We start from the raw sequence: 23,760 nt of genomic DNA, 5'->3' as shown, positions 1-23,760 counted from the left end.
CACCTAGAGCAACCCACTAAAAAACCAGTCCAGCAGTCCCCACACATGGATATTTACTCACTTCTTTTTTTTTTTTATTAAAAAAAATTCTCATTGACCCTCCTTTTTCAAAATATTGAGACAACCCTATTTTTTTTTATTATTTTTTTTCAAAAACTTGGATTTTTCTCGTCAGAAACTCTAAAAAAAAATTAAAATTAAAAATAATAATAATAATAATTAAACAGACAAACAAACAAAGCCCAAGGTTCCACTACGTGCAATCAGCTACATGACTCCTTTTGCCAATTTACATTATTTAGTTTCCTCCAATAATTTAAGACTATTAAATTCTTACCATCTCATTCCAATTTATTTGAGGTCTATCCTATCCTATCCTATCCTACTCCTGCTATCACTATCAATAACTAGTTTGCTTCTCACTAGTGCGCTATTTGACTTATGTAAACATACCCTTCCCTTATCTTCTCCGAGAGTCATGTCTAACTAATCGCGAATATGTTCATTCCTTAAACAAAAAACAAAATTCTTAATCCCAAGAAATATTTTTTTCATGGAGCGTTTTAACAAGTAATTAAAACCTTAGAAACTCAATAGTTATCCAAGTAGAACAGACACTAGGTAATGGAGCCATGTCCATGTCAAAAACAGCATTATTTTGGCATGCTTGGAAACACCCAACATAATTAAATGTGTAGAAGTTTTAAATACATCTTTTGAGCTCATGCTTCTCAGTTCTGGCCAATAATCCACCAATATAACTCAGCACGTTGCCTGACACACTGGAGCATAACTGTTTTTTTTTTTTTTTTTTTAATACACAAAGTAAATAATTGGAATTTTTTTTTAAAAGAGAAAGCAATGATATATATGTAAACAAAACATTTAGTGACCCATTATTAGAGGAGGACAGCATAATAACATGGATTGCACTTTTAACAGTAGAAGGTATAGAAATTGAAGGAATAATGGGAATTGCCCAAAAGCATCCGCTTTACTTATCTTAGAACAAAAATTCATAGGGGAGATTGGAGGGATCATTGCCTATAAAAAGGAGCAAAGTACTGAAGTGAAGATGCGCTTATCAAGTGTGTGTAATGCTTCAATAACCATAGTGTGCAGAGGAGCAAAGTGTGAAAGAAAAAGGTGGAAGACCAAAACTAACTAGGGCTGAGGCAGTGGGGGAAGACATTATGAAATTATGGCCCTAAAAATGGCGAAGTATTTGTGCAGTCACAGCAGGGTAATCATAATTTATGGCTTTTTCTGGGCAATGACCATGTCCTGTTGGCTCAATAATTCACCGCATGTCCTTGTCCAAGTTGCGTACCAGTTTGATACTCCACGCAAGACAGATGCTAGTGCACATGCACGCTGCAATCAAAAGTCATATCTTTGAGCTTCAGCCGTTTCAAATTATACAAGTAAACATGCTATAAAAAAGTTCTCTACTTTATTCCCATGTTGTACATAAAAAGAAGGAAATTTACACCAGTTCACGCATAATGTATTGAACCAATGAAAAGAAAATAATTGGTTTTTTCCATGTAGTGTTGCTTGTACCAGGTGTTGAACAAGATGTATGTTCAAGACTAACAGGCACACTAACAGTATCTTTCGATAAATTAGTCACCCACCATATGGAAACATCTCAGAGAATTTCACTACGCTAACAAACCTAACCAGGTCGAACTATTAGAGGGAGCGATGTACGCTATTTTATTATTGTTAAACCTTGATATACATTTTCGACCCACAATCTAACAACTTAAGCTTTTAGGTAAAGAACAATGGTCACAGTGCAAGTAAAGGACACAATCAAGATATGGAGGTAAGGCTGCATACAGCTTTATCCTCCCCGAACGCCCAATATAGCATTGGAGTCTTTTACACCAGATATACTGAACTTACACAAAACAAGAAACAACCACTAACTGGAAAAGGCGGTTTTTCACTCCTGCCCTCCGCCACTTTTGTTTGTGCACATGGTTGGGGGGCAACCTCTAATCACCATGCATACATCCACCCGTACATCCATCCATACGTCCATATGCACATAGTACTCATTTACAACAGAGCAGTCATCCTTCAGGGAAAGGATACATCCTTTTCAATCTAGGTTGTATATAAAGTTGCAATCACACCATGAATTGGTGTTATCAAATGGAGAGCTTAAATCAGTTTAGGTAAAGGATGCATCCTTACCTTTACCTTTACCTTTAAGGGAAATACTTTGGGCAACATGCTCTAGATGTTAAACGGACCCTAATATAATTCCCAATTTTGGATCTCTTGCTCTTTGCTCGTTACTCGATTCAATACCCTACTGACTGAACCTAAGCACTGTGCTTAATAACTGCCAAGAGAGGCGATGGGGAATAAGGGCAGGAAAACAATACTATGCAAACATCCATGCATATAAGTTATATGCTAAATAAGCACAAAGAAAGTAGAAATGCACAACAAAATTTGTTTTCAGTCGCTCTTCAGGGAAAGGACACATCTTTTGATCAAGGTTGTCTATAAATTCATAATCACCAAAGCTAGGATAGGTCCATTTAAGGTGAAGACAACCTCCTTTCCCTTTAGGAAAAGGAATCACTTTGCAAAACATGCTTCAGAGAAGTAATAGACCCTAATATAGTTCCCGATTTTGGATCTTGGATCTATGTTCTTGATACTCAATTCAAGACTTTACCAGCTGAACCTAAGCATATGCTTACTAGTAAGGGTTGAAATGGCTCCATTCAGTTTCAAGGGAAATTTGGAACTGAAACAAACTATTTTGGTTCCCTAAAATGGAACCAGAACCTACCCAACCTACCCTCATAACCAAATCAAACTTAACCATAGAAGTTCACTGGTCTGGTTTGGTTGCAGGTGAAGAGAACTCCCTGTTTATAAAAATTATCAGTTGAAAATTATACACTCAACAACAAAGATGGCCAGAAATAATCAACCAATCAGGAGAGATATGGAGACAGACTGGAATCTGGCAAAGAATTATATATATATAAAAGGCTGTATACACTCAATAGTTGATAAGGTTCATTGATTTGGTTCATACAAAAAGAAAAAAGAAAAACCTGGGGGATGGAGGAGACCTTTGTATCAGGCCACAGCAAGACAACGGATAGTGGTGCATGGCATTAAACAACATAGGTAATGTATTTTTGAAGGCTCCGACACCATTACAGGCTGCTAATGTGGCGAGCTCAAAGTACACGGCCGTAACGGCAGTTACGGAGCCATAACGGCCACACACTGTTACGCCCTGCCCACACCTTATCTCCTGGAATCTGCTTCATTTCTTTTGCTTTTCTTTGCGTTTTGCTGCTTTTCCCCCTCTCCTATCCTTCGTCCAGCTTAGATATATTGATCTGAAGCTTAAAAACAGCCAAACCAGCTTCAATTTGTCGTTTGAAGTGCTGCTCTGAAGGTCAGCTGACTTGGCTCTTAGGTCTTTGCAAATTTTCACAAATTTTCAGAAAACTTACTGTTATTTGGAAAAGTTTAGGGTAGATTCTACAAAGAAATTGTGAAATTCTTCATAAACAAGAAGAAATTTGAGGATTTTGAGCTCCATCCAGCCAGTCTTCACTGTCCATTGAGTATGCTTCTTTCTTCCAGTTTCTTCCTCCTTTTTCTTAAAAAAAAAAAAAAAAAAATTCTAAGCAAGAATGAGTAGAGTAGGTAGTAGAGGCTACAGTAGCACTGCTACTACACTAAGCAATTTAGGACAATTTAAAAATTTTATGTTTGTATTTTTATTTTATTTTATGTATGTAAATAATTGATTATATAAGTAAAATTTATTAATTAATATAAAAAAGTGGTGCAAAGTACAGAATCAATAGATCTACATATTTAATATTAGATTGTGAGGCTACACTTAGAAAGCTAGTATATTACCAAATTACTAATAACTTTTTCATATTTTATTTTATGTGTAACAACTAACAGTGTATGTAATTAATTATATAAGTAAAAAATTATTAATTAATATTAAAATTACTACAAATTATAAATCTACATATTTATTTTTTTAAATACCTTGACAATTAATATTAGGTCTTCAATTTATAATATATTCTAATTTCTACACAAGTACACTACCTTTTAAGTTATAAGATCTATGATTCTATATTTATTTTGTTAAATTGTAAATTGTAATATAAATAATTACATTATATATATATAAATCAACTAAAATTTATATAATTTGACAAAATATCATAATAGATAATAACTTATTAGTATTAAATTAATCAATTCCTAATTCCTATTTTGGTAGTTATTAAGTATTACCTTATTAGTTAATAACTTAATAGTTAATAATACTCAATAGTTAGCACCATCTTAAATTTAATCCATCATTTATATGATATTTTTATGTAATTAACTATTTTGTACCATTTTATTCTTAATTTCTTGTAAAATGACCATAACTTTTTTTTTTATGTGTAGAAATCATCGAATCAAGTATCAAGATGCCACATGATAAAAAAGGAAGTGAAGAGCTACCTATGAAGACATTAGTTGGCATTTTGCTACTTCAGTGGAAGGTAGTAGACATGTTGTCTGATGTAAATTGTGTGGCAAGACAAGCAAAGTAGGAATTACACGGTTGAAACAACACTTGACACATAAAAAAGGTCAGGTGTCTAGGTGTCCAAATGTGACCACGCAAGTTAGAGAACAAATGATGAAACATCTTTAACAATATGCCGAGAAGAAGAAAGATAAACAAAAAAGGAAAGAAGAACTGGAAGCACAAATCAGAGGAGATCTTGAAATTTTAAGTGATGAAAAAGATCAGATGAGGAAAGAATGAGATTTGCTCGGCAAGAAAGATACGAGCACAGTAAGAATGGGAATAAAAGCAAAGATTTAGGGCAAGAGCTAATGGAAGTGGTAATTATTATAAACAAGGGGGTGGCTCTAGTAGTGGCAAAGTTAATGGTTTTGGTAGAGATCAGTCAGAGTATTCAAGAAGCTAGAGGTAGTGGACAGCAATTGATCAAACCCCTGTGCCCTTGAAGTTAGACTAGGGGCAATGGATCCTTCATTATAAAAAAATTAGGAGTAACAAGCAACCAAAATAAACATCAAACTTCTCAAGGGTTTAAGTAGTAAATTAGGAAAAGCAATGAGAAAATTCCTAATTTATAATTAAATTCCAATGAATGTAGCTGACTCTCCATTTATGTAGTCGATGCTTAATGTTAGTACAGAGATTGGAAAGGAGGTGAAGGGCGCATCACCCTATGAGATCTCTAGAATTTATATGGAGCAAAAGTATTAGGAAATGAAAGGGTATATATCTTCTTTTGTTGGCATTTGGAAAGAGAGAGGTGCAACCATTATGTGTGATGGTCAGTTAGGGCCAACTTAAAAACACATAATAAACTTTTAAGTTTATTGCAATAGAGGCATCGTGTTCCACATGTCAATTGATGTCTCTACTGTGTCGAGCCAAATAGCTAAATATTTTATTTCAGGCAATTTTCTAATTTTGATTGTCTATGTAAATAGTTTTACATATTTGTATATTTTCAATTAAGTAGTAAAAATTATTAAATCTGTAATTTCATTTCAGATTAATGGACGAGGTGGTTGAATAGATTGGAGAGAAAAAGACCTAATCTCTACTGGACAACATGTGTAACTCATTACATAGATCTTATTATTGAAGACATGGGTAAGAAAAGTAATGTGAAGGTCTTAAAAGATGCAAAAACAATAACCTCCTTTATTTACAATCACACATGGATAGTGAATTTCATGAAGAAAAATGTTCATATATGATGCTTGGAAAAAATAAAAGTTTGAAATGACAAAATCAAACCCAACATATGACGCAAAGAAGATTATCTTAGGGAAATAATTTTGGCAAAAGGCCCCTAATATATTTGAAGTGCAGGAACCATTAGTGAGAGCTATTAAATTAGTTGATAGTGATGGAAAAACCAACCACGGGTTTCATATATGTGGCAATTGATAGGGCAAAGTCCACTAGTCAGAAAGATTGCCGGTTCTACAAAGATTATTGGAAAATAATTGATAACCGGTGGAGCTTTCAATTGCATCAAGACTTGCACGCAGCTAGTAAGTATATATAAAATGTAAAAATATATTTTCTTTTATTTTAACTTTTAAATTATGCAAAATATTATATTGTTACATTCTTGCATAGTTTCATACTTGTATTAAAACACTATTATTGATTAATGTGCTTATGAATTTAATTTTAGGACATTTTTTGAACCCCCAATTCCTTTATGGTGCCCCATTCTCTCTCCTTAAGTTGCTAGAGAAGTCATGGATGGGGTTAATGAAGTGATAACCAAATTGGTACCCAATATAGATACTCAAGTTCGGGCTATTAATCAAGTAAATATTGGTTCTATTTCGTAATAATTTCTACAATATATATCTAATTAATTAATTATACTTCACAATCATCATTCTCTAGTTATTGCTATATCAGAATAGACAAGAGACATTTGGAACCCATTTGCTCAAAGGGCAGCGAAACAAACAAATCCTGGTAAATGTAGCTAAGTAATGGATGAATGGATCTATTCTGTCATTTTTATGTTCAATTTTGAATTTTCAAAATACACTATATTGACATGTATTTTTCTTCAATTACTCGATGCAGCCAAATGGTGGATCCACTATGACATGTGTGCTTCTGAGCTGCAGAAAATAGCAATAAGATTTCTTTAGTCAAACCACATTAGCTTCGAAATGTGAGCGTAATTGGAGCACCTTTAACCTCATCCATACAAAAATAAGGTATAGATTGAAGTACATTAGACTACAAAGACTTGTGCATTACAGCATGAGGATAAAATTAAGGCATACAATGAGGGGAAGCCAACAAGAAATTGAAGATAGCTTCAACCCCATCAATTTGGACTATATTTTTGAAGAAAATGATCCTTTAAGTCCATAGTTAGAGAAAAGAGAGGCACCATTACTTGACGGTCAGGACAACTCAAATTGGTTAGATAAAGAGGTTGGTGGTACTGCAGAAGGAAGTGATCAACCACCAATAAAAGCACATGATTCGAGTTCGAGTCCTAAACGTACACAAAGTGATGAAAACCTTGGTTTCAACCCCCCAAGTGATGATAATGGTCATAGTGGTGGGGGTGATGGTGTTAGTGGTGGTGGTGCTGCTGCTGCTACTGGTGGTGCAGAATATGATTATGGTATGAGATAAGGACATCATTTGTAAGGGGCACATATCCTCCTAGTCGTTATAAATTACACGATATACCTGAAAATTATAATTTGAGTATTCCTCCTGAGTACTAATATTCACAACCTAGCAGGAGGAGTGCTACGATTGGTGGCCCTAGTGGGAGTCATGAAGCACAGACTAGAAGAAGTCATGGGCGTCGAGATCGTGACTATACTGAAGATTCATGGTATGATTTGTAGTTTTCATGACTTTGGTTTAGATGATTCATCATCACAATCATATGAATCTCATGATACAAGTTATCGTCCAGTGTATCCACCACCTCAAGACTATAATTCATATCATGCATATCATCCTTATCCTAGTGGGTCAAGGTCTAGTGAGTCTTCTTCTACTCAATACCCAAAGCCAGCCCCAGCCCCAACTTATGGATATGATTCAGGACATGGTTGAGGAAATTATGCACCTCCTATATCTGTTGGCTTTTCGCCACCGATAGATTTTCAAGAGCAACAACAAAATGACGTGAACATAGGTCTCAATTATGTGTTTCCGCAAGGTTGGGAAAATAATTCTCAATCCCAATCTCAAAATAGAGATGGAGATTATGAAGAGCCTCCACGTTAATTTTATGGTTACATATACAAATTATATTACCCATATGCTAATACAAAATTCACAAGCAAAGGTGGTTTCACATTAAGATTTGGCCCCTTAGGCCAGGATTGAAGTCTAAACTTCACCACCCTTCATATTTACTTTAAATTTCAAAACTACTCATCCCAGCTCATTCAAATTGATCAAGTTTGGACAAGTTTGGGCAAAAATAATGGTTTGGATAAAATTGGTTCCATAATTGGTTCAGTTCCGTAGAATTAATGGTTCAACTCAGTTTAAATTATTGGCAGAAGCAAACAAACTCATACAGTTTCAAGCCTGAAACCTACCCAACCGGTTTGGTTCAATTCAGTACTTCAGTTTACTAAGTTCCACGGTACAGCCCTCTTAATAACTGCTATCTTAAACAAGTTTATGATAGTCATAAACAACACACAAAAGAAAAAGGAAAATATTCAATCCAAAACATAAGAACACAAAAAAACACACCTAAACAGCACCAACTGAATACAAACCTTAATTGAAGCTAATTAATGTGCTTGGGCTTGATATAACCTCCTCCCCTGGGAAGATGCAATAAAGATACCATTAGACCATAAGAGCTTGCCCATCAGAAATATTCAAAGTAAAAACTCAAGAAGAAAAAAAAATTACTTTGTAAATTACGAAGAGAGGTTGTCCGCAACAAGGAGATGTGAAAGCAAAGATGTCAAAGAAAAAGTAGCATCTAGAAAGAAATGTTCAATAAAAAATAGTTTGGTAATGAGAATTGTCTCTTTGCAACCACATAAAACGATAGCTTTCATACCTAAATGTTCATGACGAACGCCACTGATTAAATTCATCCATCCTTATCATAAAGGAGCTTGAACTCATGGAGCCACCTCCACCATATGCCTTCATTTAGTGATGCAAAGAAAATTTATATTTTATCTCAGATGACAGCAGAAAGTAAATAACTCATCATCGCTTCAAAAAAGTGTAAACCTTTGCCACTTCAGAGGTATCAGTAGCACTATCAGTACTCCTCAAGCACATTTTCAGATTATTGCGCTGCATGAAAATAACAGCTCCTATGGGCCTGACATCATCCATGAATTTGCTCCAAAATGAGATAACATGCACACCTTGTGCTACAACTTCAAAACAATTAATGTTGCTTTTCTTCTGTAAGAACAGCTTTGATAGGCTCACCCAAAAAAAAAAAACAGCTCCGATAGTATTTAATGGTGGATGGGAAGTAACTCTCTAACAGCATTGACAAAATATAAAATGGAAAAAATAAAAAATGAAGTATATTAGAGGTTATAACTATGACAGTTGATTGAGCATTTTGAATGGGCACATCCATGTCAGTGAAAACGTTCATGTGGAAAGGCTCTCAACTAGTAGTGCACATAGAACGGGGTGAGGATATTTCAGAACCAGCCTTCAATTTATCATCAATCAAAAGTTGGCCCAAACATTCAGATGGCTAACAGGCTGCAGCAGCTAGAAGAAACTGACAACCCAGATTTCCCTACCTCAAACCAGCTGCAGCACTCTTTTCACTCAGTTGCTTGCCTATTTCATTGCTTAAGTTGGAATTCCCTTCAACCCTAACACCCTACAAACCACAGAAATGGAAACAACAAGATTATAAGAATTCCCATGAAAGAAAACATTGAGACTAAGACAAAAAACACTGCATCGCTTTTATCAATTGAAACACGATCCAGCATAAAGGCACAAAAAACAAAACTAATGTAAAGCTAAAGGTAAAGTAAAGCCCATGATAAGGGTAAACAAGAGACAATGGGCTGAAACAAATAGAAGTAGAACAATCAGTTGAAGCATAGCAATTTATACCAGACACACTCCATAAAATCCTCTGCCCAATCGAACTTTGAAAACCTTATCCAGCAACTTCTTTGAAGCACTCATTCGAGAAGAAATATAAGAATTTCCTTTGGAAATTAAATCCACGGAACTTATCTCCAGCAACTGTCAACATAATTGATTTGGACAAAGTTAAAAACAGATTTCAGTATTGAAACAGACAAGTAAAAACTTTCTAATCAAGGAAAAAGGGAAAGGCGATTTTTCCAGTTTGGTAGGAGGTTTTGCTCAACATAGGATTTACATAAGCATATCAGCCTTCACAGGGTAATTTTTAGCATGGACTTTCCATAAACTGAGATAAACAAAAGAACATAGGGTCACTTACTACACAAAATTTATACATAGGGCCGCTTACTACACAAAAATTATGATTTAATACATATCGTAGAAAAGGAAAAGAAGTTGCAGCTGATCATTTTCTTCCCTTTTGATAAATAACCAATGCATTTGAGAGTTGCTCTGTCCAAGGGATATCTTGCATTGCTTTGAATTTGAATCCAGGTTTCATTCTCTAACTAGGAGCAATATATATTAAAACATTGAAGAATCACACTAATGAAAAGGTTGTCATAGAGGTGGTCTTCAAAAGAAAAATGTAAACTTGCATGAATATCTTAGCAAAGGCGGTTTCTTTTCCTTTTTAAAATTGTCAAAGAATAAATACAAAATTTTGAGCTAGGACCAGAAATTTCTTCAGAAGCAATATATGTGATAAAATCCAGCTAGTAAAGAAAATCTATAAGAGCTGATTAAGCGATGGAGCATCTTTTATAGAGGTACTGAAGCACACTTGAAGTAGAAAAATATTTCATACTGATTATCATCTGCCGGAGGCTTTAGGTAATATCCAATATGACTAACAATCATAATTCCCAATTGAGAATGACCTTTTTGGGACAAGGGTTCAAGCCTTAATTTAATCCATCTTAAGGGTTCCAACCTCAATAAGTCTCATCTCTCTGCACAATAATTTTAAGTTCCATAAATGACTTCAACAACCCACTATGTAATGCCTTTCTGCACAGGTTTTTAAGTATTTTAGATGGGTTCAACCAGAAGCACCCCCCATTCAACATCAAACAAATCATGCCCATCTCGTTCAGGTTTCATCCAAAAAGCTTATACAACCACCCACTAAGCTCATTAATATCTGTATGCTACCTTTCTGCACAGGTTTTTAAGTATTTTAGATAGGTTCAACCAGAAGCCCCCATACAACAATCAAACAAATCATGCCCATCTCCTCAGGTTTCATCCGAAAAGCTTATTCAACCTACCACTAAGCTCATTAATCTCTCAGATATCCCCTCATTTGCTCTCATATTTTCTCACACTTTAAGACAGTCCAAAAAGCTTCAATTGTCATATTACTAATGCAGTTAATCTAAGAAATCAAAGCATCTAGCTTCAGAACTTAATGGAGTTATCAAACAGCCTCAAAGAGCTGTTTGCCTCAATCCTTCACAGAACTTCCTAAAACATTTTTGCCCAACACTAACAATAAATGGAATAACATATCAAATTAAATGCATGCACAATTATCCATTGAATAAATTATTGCTCAACAGTGGAAGAAATGCTAAAAAAAATGTCTTCAAGATTCACTGTGTCAGACAACTTGGAGTAAGTCAGCAGGAGCATTCAGTCCCAGAATAAAGGCCAAATAGTAGTATTTCACGTTCACATCCCAGTAGCAGGCACTGTTCACACTGCTGTAACTGGTCACATTAGGGGCTTTTATGTCTATTGTCTTTTATTTCAGTTACTCAGTCCTAGCCTTTAGGTAATCACATGACTGAACTTTTAAATAAATGGAAAAAAGAGATTAAAAGGTTCAAAAGAGACAGAGGGTCTGGATTGCAGGGTTTCCAGCACTTCATTATAAGACAGCCGGGTTCAATAAATCCAGCTTGATCTAAGTGATAGTAACGAGCAACAAACAGCTCATTACCTTGCATGATTGAATTAATTCAATAGAGATGAAATGGAAGTGGCTCATTTATTCAGCCTAGGAGATGCTCGACACTATGCCATAGTGGCTGAAAGGCAAGTATAGCACTACATGCAAGGTGGCTTTTGTTAGGAAGAAGTGAAGATGCAGAACAGAGGAATTCAGGCTCTGTTTGGGGTGTCTAAGATGAACAAAAAAGATGAATTTAGGCTCTGCAAAGATCCAAAATGCGCCAGGAAGCTGTTTTGCTGTTTTATCTGACCAAATGTGTCATGGGCATGTTGCTACTATTGATCAAGAGAAAAAAGAAAAGATTAAAAAGAAAAAACTGGCGAGATATTGCACACAAAACACCTCGGTTTAAACTACCTGAGAACGGACAGCAAGTCACAGTTGTGCTGCCTTTCTTCTGGAGACGAAGAACAAAACCCCTTGCTTGTCCACAATAAGGGATGAACCTAGTTGAGTTTGAGAAAGATGTGCAGGAGATATTAAAACTTATTAAAGGTTACAGCAATGAGAATGGGAAGTAAATGCTTATCTAGTTCAAGAGGAATCCTTAGTGGTCTGAAGGGTAATAAGTTAATAATGACAACAAAGGATGAAGACGAAGTAAGTGTCCTGAACATTGTGAATGCATATGGTTAAGAATGTGTTATTTTTACCAAGTATGAATTAACAGGGCACCCCCTACAGAATAAGGGTACAAACCTAAGCTTAAAAATTCTAATATCAAAAAATTCATCAAGGAAAAGAGATATGGGCTAAAATTTCCAGGGTCCCAATAATAACAGGGGTGCAAAAGAAAGAATCCTTCAATATCTGTACAAGCATTTCCTGCCCATCAAAATCCCTTCCATTCCTCTCCCTCCAGATGTACCAGAGCAGATGAAGGTGAGCCAAGTCCCACACCTTTTTCTGCTATTTCTGCTCTCAATTGCCCAGACACTGCATCAAGGATTTCACTGTATACTTCAATATCTGAAGATGTTGATGGTCACTGTAGAACCATATCACAAACCAAACGGCAGCCCAATGTACAAAGGTCCCATGTATGCAGGGTCTGGGGAAGGGGTGGACCACAATGGGTCTATAGTACGCAACCTTACCTTGCTTTTTGCAAGAAGCTGTTTCCACGCCTCAAACTTGTGACCTCCAGGTCACACGGAGACAACCTTACTGTTGCACCTAAGCTCCCCTTCAACCATATCACACACTAGACTTCAAAAAAATAATAGTTGCAAGCATGGCAATCAAGGTTTGTTGAGGTATTAGTAAGTTCATTTTGTGATGGACAACCTATGGGCATGAGAAAAAACAAGAAGAAAATAACAAATAGTAAAGAGAAAATAAGTGAAATTAAAAAAAAAATAAAGTGAATAAAAGAGAAAAGGGTCAATTAAGAAAAAAGACAAAATTTAATTAGGGTTTTAATTCTCAATCATGCGAAGCATCCCAAAACTGAAAAATACGCCTAGACCAATTGTAAAGACGGATATCTTATGGAATGTAATCCTCGTCATTTAACCCCAGTGTGGCAAAAATTCATCGCTAGCAAACGGATGTGCTCCTCCAAGATGTTTGGTCAAGGCGACACAACTCATCCTCAATAACCCAAGAGGAGTCGGAAGTAGGGATTGTTCCACTTCACAATAACCACCATGTGTGTACACAACATGCTCGACATCTAAAATGCTCAACATGATCAGTGTGTCTACATGCATAGAGAGGTGCTCAAGCGTGCCTTGAAAAAGTGTTGAGTCCTTAAATTGAAAATGGGAATAATGCTGATATCAGATTGCAGTTCAAGAACAATAGATTATAGCCAAGACGACAAATAACGAGAAAGCATCAAATGCACTGGCATGCAATTTCTTAAAAGAATGCTCCAGGTAACGCTTAGGGTGTATGCATACCATCATATAATCAGTCGAACTAAATTTGACATGCCTACAGTGAGCTAACACTGGCTCATATTATCCAGTATGTGTAGCCATCTTTCAACTAGTATCTGCATGAAGGTCACAAATGTATGAGCAAAAGACTCAGCCAGAACAAGATAGCATGTGGCAACTTGGCAACAAGTTAAGGCACACAAACCATTGAGAGGAAAATCATGGAGGATCTCAAAATGACTCTTTCCAGTAGATCAAATCACTGAATTATTTTATGCAAACTCTGCAGTAGGCAACAACAAAACCCATGTTCCAAGATTTATCTCCCACTATGCACCTAGTAACCTGAACTGCAGTTAACCATCACAGTTTGGCCATCAATCTAAGCCTCTAAGGATGTAAACTAGCTAAAAACTTTAGCTAGGTGCCAAATAATTTGCACATAAAAATCCAAAAACAACATACTTCAACTGCGTAATCATGGAATCTAACAACTTCAAGAAATAATTAGCTACATGTGAAGCATCATTGGATTCACTGCACAAAATGAAATGGCCTAATTTTTAGCACCTATAATTCACAATAAAAATGGAATCATGGTTGTGGCAGTTCCAGGCAACCAAAGGATGAAATCTATACTAAGGTAACATTTAGTTCACATTTGAAATCGGAATTGGAATTCACTGGAATCATAAACGTAATGTCATATTCCTCTCTCATGATTGGTTCGGCAAGGAATCGGAATCAAAATTGTATTATAGTGTTTGGTATATATAAACATAGGAATCAAAAATGAATCTAATTTATTAATTATGTCATTATAGTATAAAAATTTATTTAATTAATTTAACATGAAATAATAACATTATAAATATGTAATTATTACCTACTATTATTTTATTAATAAAGCTATATCATAATTATATTTTTATAATAAAATCATTTTGATAATTATGTACTTGATTATACTTTGCATATTATATTTTGTCATATTTTTATTTTTTTTAACTCTGTATCATTAATATTATACTCTACTCATACTTTATAAGTATTATTTTTTAATATGTAATTTATTAAACATAAATAAGAATTTCATATATTATAACATTTAACATAATTTATTATTTACTATAAAAATAATAATATAATAAAACAACCACCATACCATTATATTTTATTGCACAATAGTATTTATTCTTTTTTTTATATATTATATCATTATTAAAATTTGTTATTATATGTTTTTATTAATGATATCAATAATTAGCATTTTATTTTATTCTAAGATTATACATAATAATAACCACAATTATATCATAGTATTCTACAATTTAATTCTATTCTATTACTTTTTATGGGTTATAATATTATTATATATAATATAAATATTAATAATAATGATTAAAATATTTTATATTTATGTGATATATTATATTATATTATTTATATTTATGTAATATATATCTTATTATATTATATATAATATTACATTATACTATTTATGTGCCTGCGTACGTGTAATACACAATTGTATTATATATTTCTTGATACTATATCATTGTTAAATTTTACAATTATATATTTGTTCTAATTTTTATATTCTATAACATTATCATATATAATAAAAATAATATTACTAATAATGATTTAATATTTATATTAAAATATATTACAAATATTTTAAATATTAATAATGATATCATAATATTAATATTATTTTTAAAATTTATGTAATATATACTATATTACAATAATATTAATTATCATATTATAATAAATATTGTGTTCCCATGAATCAGACTTTGATTCCAGAGTAAAAGTCATGAATCAAAATGTAGGCAAAAGGAGGAATCCCATTCTACATGGAATGGGAATCAAAGTGAGATTACTATAAAACAAACCTTAGGAATGGAAATCAACCATGATTCCAATTCCTAAAGTTGATTCCCAATTACCAAACACCACCTAAGATCCTTCCAAGGTGTGTGTGGGGGTGGATGTGGAGAATGTAGGCTAGTGTATTGCTTCTTACCATTGGCTAATTAGCAAGTTCAACATTAAGATACAACCAAAGAAACATCTTTCTTCAATGGGGACCAAAAGAACATGTAGTCCACGACAAGAGTGGTCTCTCCCAAAATGGCCAGCAAGGCCTCCAACATACAGCTCCCAAACCAAGAAGCTATGAAAGGAGGTGCAAGGAATGCAATCTTCCTCTAAACAAGTAGCCATACACACCTTTCTAAAAATGATAATAAAGTTTTGGCATGAAGGGTACCAATCCTTTATATAGTCAAACCCCACATCATGAACGCTCATATAGAATGTACAAGTACTACAAGTCGACTAAAAGTGTTACCAAACTTATTCTCAAAACCCGCTCAACGTTTAAGTTAAATTAATTGAGGGTTGAGATTAAAATCTTTTACAAGCGACTAGGGGATTAGACTGTAGGGCTTTTTACTACAAAACCCTCTTATGGAGGCTCCTGCTCCTGTTTCCTCAAGAGTTATTTCAGTAAAAAAGTTCAGATTGAGTTCTCTATTGCAGCTACATGCCCTAGAAAACTCATTTATCCTTATTCCCTCTTTGACTCCACGGAATTCTTACTCTATTTCTTCATTTTATTGCAACTAGAATCCTTTATTCAATTGCCAGATTGCAGTTTTTACCACACAGTTCAGCATGACAACTGAAGTGTAAAGAAACAACCTCTAGAAGTTTTGCCTCCCGTGGCTTTCCATTTCACTAACCGTCCACTTGGTTTCGCATGATTTTCATTTTCTAAAAATTAGGAAATGTGACCCAACCAAGCTAACAAATCAAACTACACTATAAATAAACAAACATATATATATATATATATATATATATATACAGAAATATTCTAGCAGCACTAGCTTTTACAATTTTGCATGTTCTTTAATACCACAAAAGTTAATTAAAAAAATTGAGGTCTAATTCCTGATTTATATTCTTTCCCAATATTATCTCCACTATTTAATGTGGAAAAACGTTACTGTTGCCACCCTTTAAGGAAACTCCAATCAATAACTTAGCACTTGAATCATAATGAGAATAAAAAGAATCTACATCCATCCCCTCCCCCCCCCCCTCCCACCCTAAGCCAAATTTCGGCAAAAAAAAAAAAAACAAATAAAAAAATTTGAATTACCAAACCTGCTCATACATGTATGGATTAGTAATGCAGTTCAACTTTGAGCGCCATTCACCAAGTCCAATGTTAAATGCTCTTATGTCTGGTAAGTTCCATTGGCGCAGGTCCACATCCGCCAGGTACTTGAGAACCATTTCCACGCGATGTTGGTCTTTTGGCCTTATTAAGCTCACAACTTCTCCCTGTTTGAATAAATAAGACATAGTTCTCTTGATAGACACTCACTGCCAAAATTAGTAGGTGGAAATAAAGCACAAACGGCATTAAGCTTTCTACTTACATCAGGAGATTTTAAATCTGCAAGGCCAGCAGAAAAATATTCATAGACAGCGGTTGAGCTACTCTTCTCAATATCAACAAAGCATGTAACGTTCTCAATACAATCTTCCGGGGAAGGAACCTTTGAATGTGCTGACTTTCGGTGATCGAAGCCTATAACACTGTTTAAATAGACAATTAATAAATAAACTTCAAATTCCAAATCCCCAAAATGGCAAAAACTGGGAGATACAGAGCAAACAGCTGACAAATTGAAAATCTGATATTAGCTTACTGGCATGATGATTGCCGCGACAACTCAATCGCAAATCCTTTCGGCCCAAGAAAATCGAGAAAGTAGCACTTCTCAAGCCCTTCCACAAAGAAATCCTCAGCCCTATGGAACGGGAAAAATGAAAAAGAATTTTCTCGCATTTCCAGATAATGCACCAACTAGTAAAAAATAAAGTAATTTCCAGCTATTAGAAGCGAAAAACAACATAGATTTTGTGCTTTTGCAAGCAAACGAACACTTCAAAGGAAAAATTAGGGTACATAAAGTCGATAAATCGAGAAACCTAACAAGAAAACCCAAAGAAGCTGGCACAAACACAGAGTAGGACCTGAATGGCTCGACGGAAGAGAAAGGCAAGATGAGGCAGGGATGGTTGAGATGGGAATGGAAGAGGCGAGCGAAGAGAGCAGAGAAGGCTCCAGAGAAGGACGGGTAGTTGTAGAGCACGATGTTTGGGACTCTTTCCTCTGAAGCCTTGGTTAGGGCTTCCAGTGCCGCCTTCGATCGAAAGCTTCGAGCTTGCAACAATGGTGATGAAGAGAGCCTCTTCCATTCCCGGATGAGCCAACGAGTCATTCCCGAGTTCAACCATTCGAGGAGTAGGCTAAAAATTGCGATTGTCATTTAAAATAAATATTTTTATAAAAAAAGTAATATTTGACGTAAATTTTGACAAACACTTATGAATACTTTTTTAAAATTATATTTTTAATAATTATTTGAATGAATTTTGAGAAATAATTCAAGCTAATATTTTTTTCACTTATAAGTGGCTCTCTTAATAAATAAGATTAATTTTATAAATATTATTTATTTTAAAAACAATCAAACACTACTTACTCTCAGGATGGTTTATAAAATGAAATTTAAGTCAAGTTACCAATGCAATTACCCCATTTGGTTGGTAACATAAAATGACTGGTAAGAATTCAGTTTCAATTTCTTTTCAACATTTTGTATTACTTAATGACTCTATAATGAAATGAAAAATAAGTTTTTTTTATAAAAATATCTTAAATATAATTATTTAATTTTATATTATTTTTTTTTATTTTGTAATAGTAATTATTATTATTATTATTCTTTTTTTTGTTATTATTGTTTTTATAAAAAAAAATATTATTGTCATCGTAATTGTTATTAATTATTATTATTATTTTTTTTGTAATAATTATCGTCCTTAAAGTAATTTATATTTTTTGCATTTTTATTATTTAACTAATTGCTATTATTTTAACAAAAACAAAAATTATTATTAGTTGTTATCATAATTATTATTAGTTGTTATTATTTTTATAATAATAATAACAGCAGTTAGTATTATTATTATTTGTTATTGTTTTTGTTTGATTATTATTTTTTATTATTTTAATAATAGTTATTATTATTCCAAAATGACTTATTTGTTACAGGATATCATCCTCCATGAGAATGAGAAATAATTTATCTGCAACACAAAGATAATGAAATTCAAGGTCTCCCACCCTTGACAGCCTACAATGCAACAACATGTACAAATTATGGTTAGATAAAACAACTATATAAATGAATACTTATCTACACTAGGAGATTAGGTAGATAGAATAGAGAGTTAAAAGATTGAAAAATTAGACAAAATAAATAGACAAAAAAAAAATAGAAAAAGACCATAGAACAACAAGTTTATTTGCCACAAACTTTTCCACCAAGTCAAAAGAAAAAGGAGAAAAAAGAAAAACTAGGAGCATGAATCAAATTTCCTAATCCATCATACATAAAAGTATTTTTTGATATTAATATATGTCCAGTCTCACATCGTCTATGTGAGCAATTTCAAAAAGACAGAATAAGATCTTCTTAGCTCTCTCTCCTTAACACCTAGGTTTTGAGGATGAGTTCTCTAACATAATATTAGGTTGGACCTTAGCCTACTTAGCTCCTCCGTGGATTGGACTTCTCGTCGCCTCATTTCCCCCCATGGGCTCTCGTCACCTCATTTCCCCCATGGGCTCGGGAGGGGAGTATTAATGTCCGTCCAGTCCCACATCGTCACTATGAGTAGTTCCAAAGTCAGTATAAGATTCTCTTAACTTTCTCTCCTTAACACCTAAGTTTTGAGGATGAGTTTTTTAACATTTGACAAAGAAGAAATTTTAAACTAGGTAAACAAAAAACTTTTGAAAATCCCCTCTTCCTCTAAAAATATACAAGCACCTTATTAAAATATCAGTGAAGAATCAAATCAAGGAGATTATCAAAATGAATATCAAATTGATATCTCTGAAATTGAAACAATATTTGAAAAACATGTCCTAAATCCTGTAGGACTGAAAAATAGAGTCACTGACAATTATATTATACCAGTCTCTCAAACAAAAAATTATTATCATAAACCCATAACCCTGAATTTACAGTATGAAGAAAGTCTGTCATTTAAAGCCTATTATAGAAATACATACATGTTACCAATGAGTTTTCGATGGCCTTTCCAAAAATCAAATCTATGTTTTAACCAAACAAATGTTCATAATAGGACAAATTTATATTCAAAAGCAAAACAAACCATTCCGAAAGCTACTAAAGCCTTGATAATGGGTTTTGAGGGACAACTCCATACCTAGAGGGAGAATTACCTTACAAAGGACCAAAGACAAACTATAATTTTTTTGGTAAAAAGATGATAAGATGGTGAGCTACTAAAGATAGAAACTAGAAACATGATATATACATGAAGGAGTAACTACTTTATGTATGATAATTATGCAACGTTTTATAGGAAGCCCTAACTTTCCAAGTGAAAGACAATTTGAGCTTATACAAATTTTTTTTAAGGAGTTTGCCTCAATTTGGTATTGCTCTCATGATCCATACCAAAACAATGCTTTACCCCTAGATGTCGAATCAATTGAGTGTCTCAATGCCTTTCAGGGGGAACCAACTAGCTTTGGGTTTGAGTGGCATTTCACCCCTAACCACAACTTATCCACTGATTCTTCAACATCAATTGGTTCAGAATTCCACTTAGCTTCACCCAAGCTTCATCCTGGTCATAGATTTATCACTAGGGTTTGGGTCCATAAGCAATGGCAATTGCCTTATGATGACTTGTTTTCGCTACGATTCTAGTGGGTTCCCTTTACCAAGCCACTGCCTATGAATCATTGACTCATTCTTCAATAGGCAGGCGGTCAGAGCCCAAGGCTCCACCCACTACTTGGGAACTTATGTTTTCGTGTTCTATTTCACTCCTCGATGGAGGTTCTTTTTACCCTTCCCTTGTGGTACTGCTTCGCTATCGGTCTCCTAGGAGTATTTAGCCTTGCAAGGTGGTCCTTGCTAATTCACATGGGATTCCACTTGCCCCATGCTACTCAGGTTAGAGAGTAAGACAGTGTACTTTCGGCTACTAGACTTTCGCCATTTAGAGTGTAGCACTCCACCGCTTTGCCTAGCAGCACAACGCTTGGATTGCTCTTCCACAACCCCGTTTTGGTTTAGGATACTCCTATTTCGCTCGTTGCTACTGTGGGAATCGCTTTTACTTTCTTATCATCAAGATTCTAAGATGTTTCAATTTGTCAGGTTGTCTATTGCCTACATATGGATTCAACGATAGTTCGAAAGGTTAACCTATTCGAGAATCTCTAGATCTATGCTTATTTTCAACTTTCCAAAGCATTTCATCGCCTACTATGCCCTTTATTGTCTTTGAGTGCTTAGGTATCCATTGTAAGTCTTTCCTTGTTTGAACCTCACTTTAAATTTTTACTTTAAGGCTATGTTATACCCTCATAAGGTACTACTAAATGGAAGGATCTTATCAACATCCATGAATGACAACTCATATTTCAAATCCAGTTGGAAAATTTGGGCGCTATCGTATCATATAGCTTTGTATCAGCTAATTTCTTGAGTTGGAGATGAGCGAACTCAAACCATTGACACCCGCCACAACATAAACCACTGCCTCTTCAGTCCCCAATTAATTATACTGTAGAGGCTAACAATAGGCAATAGCTCCACCCAAACACAAGTTACAACTTTCATCAATTGTTATTATTATAATTAGTATTTTTATTATTATTATTATTATTATTATCATTCTTATTATTTCTATTTTATTATTACTTTACTATAATTATTGTTATTATTTTTACTATTTCTATTCATTATTATCATTATTATTAGTATTATCATTATTTTTAATATTATTATTATTACATTACTATTATTATTATTAATACATTATTATTATTATTATTATTATTTTTCTTTTAGGGTTTGTGGACAAAGCCTATAAAAAGGCTCACAAGGCTCACGCACACAGCAGGGGGGGCAGCAAGACACTAAAGAAAAAAAGCCCTCCTTGCTTGGATCCCGGCAAGCTCCTGAACCCCGCTGCTCTCTCTCCCACTCTCTCCTCTCCACTCTCTCTCACTCTCTCTCTCAGTTTCAGGACCAACGACCATCACCCATCCTCACCAACTCCGTCTCACTCTCCTCGTATCCCCTCTTGGCTTGATCGAGAACCCTCACAATAGTCAGTGACCAAAAGCCCTCAGCAACCCCACCACCGTTTGCCGCTGTCGTACCCATCTCCACGCCCAGCCACCTCTCCATTAACAGAGACAACCACCCTCTTCGCAGGACCAGTACCGCCACAACCCCCTGCTCCATTCGCAACTCTGCAGATCCTGCCACACCGGCATCCTCATCTTTGGCATTTCCTTCGCCGGCAAACACCGTCGTCCATCCTCGTCGTCGTCACGACTAGCAGCAGCAGCGGCAGCACCCACTGCCTCACGACCGTCGTCACCTCCTGCGGCTCCGACCCCCGCTCACGCCATCACCACCGTCTCGCAGAAGTCGAGCAGCTCACTTGCAGCACCGACACCCAACAGCCATCGCCGACGCCGTCTTCCCGAGCCTCTGCGACTCCGGTAGCCAAGCTTGCAGTAGTTGCCGCCGCCGCTCCCTACTCCCTGTGACGACTTCCTTGCTTAGCTCCCAACCGCCACAGCAGCTGCCGACGTCGCTCCCTGCTCCATCCTTCCTGTAACCCAGCAAACACACACCTTTACACATGTTTTAACACACACCAGAACACACATAAAACCGCACAACAAAACCACAAACACACACACCCCATGCATGCTAACACGCCCACACACACTGCGTGTATGTATATAGTTTAATATTTTATTTGGGTTTTAATATTTAAAGTTTAAGTTTTTATTGTATATGTATATTATTTTTATTATTTCATATTTATTGTTTATTTATTTAGGGCTATGTTGTATTAATTTTCAATTTATTTTGTTTAATGTCCACATATTATTATGGTAGTTGTATTATTTAAGTCATATTTAATTAGGGTGTTCTTATTATCATGTTTATTGTTTACATGTTATTTAGGGTTTTTAATTTATTTAGCATATTTATCATGTTTATGGTTTATATTGTATGTAGGGTTTTAGTTATTTTATATGTTATTTTAGGACTTAAATGGTATGTTTTGGATTTTAATTGTACATTTAGGGCTTTGATTATCACATGATTTATTTAGTATTTGATTGGTTTTTCACAATATTGCTATTAATGGTAAGACTTTAGTTGTTTACATAGTTATTATTTGTACGTAAAGTATATTTATATAGGGTTCGAATTGTTTCTATATTATCATTTTTATGGATTAATTGTTTTTATATGTATTGTACGTTAACTTTAAGGTTTGACTATTTCCATGACTTTATTATTATATTATGATATGATAGGATATTATTATTATACATGTATAGTATATTATCATTATTACTATTATTATTATAGAGTATTATTAATGTATGTTCTATGTTATTATAGTAAGGATGTTATTGCTTTAATTATAAGTGTATTATTATGATTTGTGACTTATTATTATAGTAAGAGGTGTTAACCTATATATACATATGTATATCAAGGTAAGTATTATTATCATAGAAGGTATGTCTTATTATTATATATATAGTAAGTTGTGTGTCATTATTATTATTAACATAGAATGTGCTATTATTATGTACATATATGAAGATATTTATTACTATTACGTATTTCTAAAATTTTAGCATAGTATAGCACGTTATGGTGCTGTTTGGTAATTTTAGTATTTAATTGTATTATATGTTTATACTTTATATTATGAATTGTTGCCTTTATTTTCTTTAAGTAATTTTGTATATATTATTATGTCTTTTGTGTGTATCCCTATGATTTAAAAAAGGGGTACGAGCTTTCGGGTTTCACGTACCTTTAGTTTCGAGGGAATATATATTATATACATTTTTGCGATTAATTTCTTTACTCGTATATTTTGTAAATTTACTAAAGGAGTAATTTTAAAGACTCTTTAAATTTACTTTGGGATAATTTCAAAATTAATTAGGTACCGTTCGTAAAAATAGGCGCGTAGGGGGTGTTCGTACCTTCCCTTCGTGTAACTGAACTCTCAATCCC

General features: G+C 34.3%; 1 protein-coding gene across 6 annotated transcripts; it reads right to left on the bottom strand.

The window, feature by feature from the left end:
* Positions 1-927: 927 nt before the first annotated feature.
* LOC131164599 (uncharacterized) lies at positions 928-17,896 on the bottom strand. 6 transcript variants are annotated; one of them, XR_009139289.1, is made up of 11 exons: positions 17,618-17,895; positions 17,290-17,391; positions 17,017-17,176; positions 16,739-16,918; positions 9,680-9,814; positions 9,355-9,437; positions 8,819-8,912; positions 8,640-8,728; positions 8,486-8,558; positions 8,347-8,394; positions 928-1,374 (listed from the first exon to the last, which is right to left on the bottom strand). XR_009139289.1 is itself a non-coding variant. In XM_058121902.1 (9 exons), exons 1-8 carry the CDS (start codon positions 17,863-17,865, stop codon positions 8,648-8,650), a joined length of 1,083 nt encoding a protein of 360 aa, XP_057977885.1. In that variant the 5' UTR covers positions 17,866-17,895; the 3' UTR covers positions 928-1,400; positions 8,619-8,647. The 6 variants fall into 6 exon arrangements, 1 of the variants encoding a protein (XP_057977885.1); XR_009139292.1 differs by lacking the exon at positions 8,486-8,558 and adding an exon at positions 3,087-3,404 and having other exon boundaries at positions 8,348-8,394; XR_009139293.1 differs by lacking the exon at positions 8,486-8,558 and adding an exon at positions 3,105-3,404 and having other exon boundaries at positions 8,348-8,394.
* Between the last annotated feature and the right edge of the window lie 5,864 nt (positions 17,897-23,760).

Source organism: Malania oleifera, chromosome 9 (assembly GCF_029873635.1).
Source record: "Malania oleifera isolate guangnan ecotype guangnan chromosome 9, ASM2987363v1, whole genome shotgun sequence".
Lineage (NCBI taxonomy): Eukaryota > Viridiplantae > Streptophyta > Magnoliopsida > Santalales > Ximeniaceae > Malania > Malania oleifera.
Note: the sequence above shows the minus strand (reverse complement) of the source record. Positions and strands in the feature narration are given on the sequence as shown.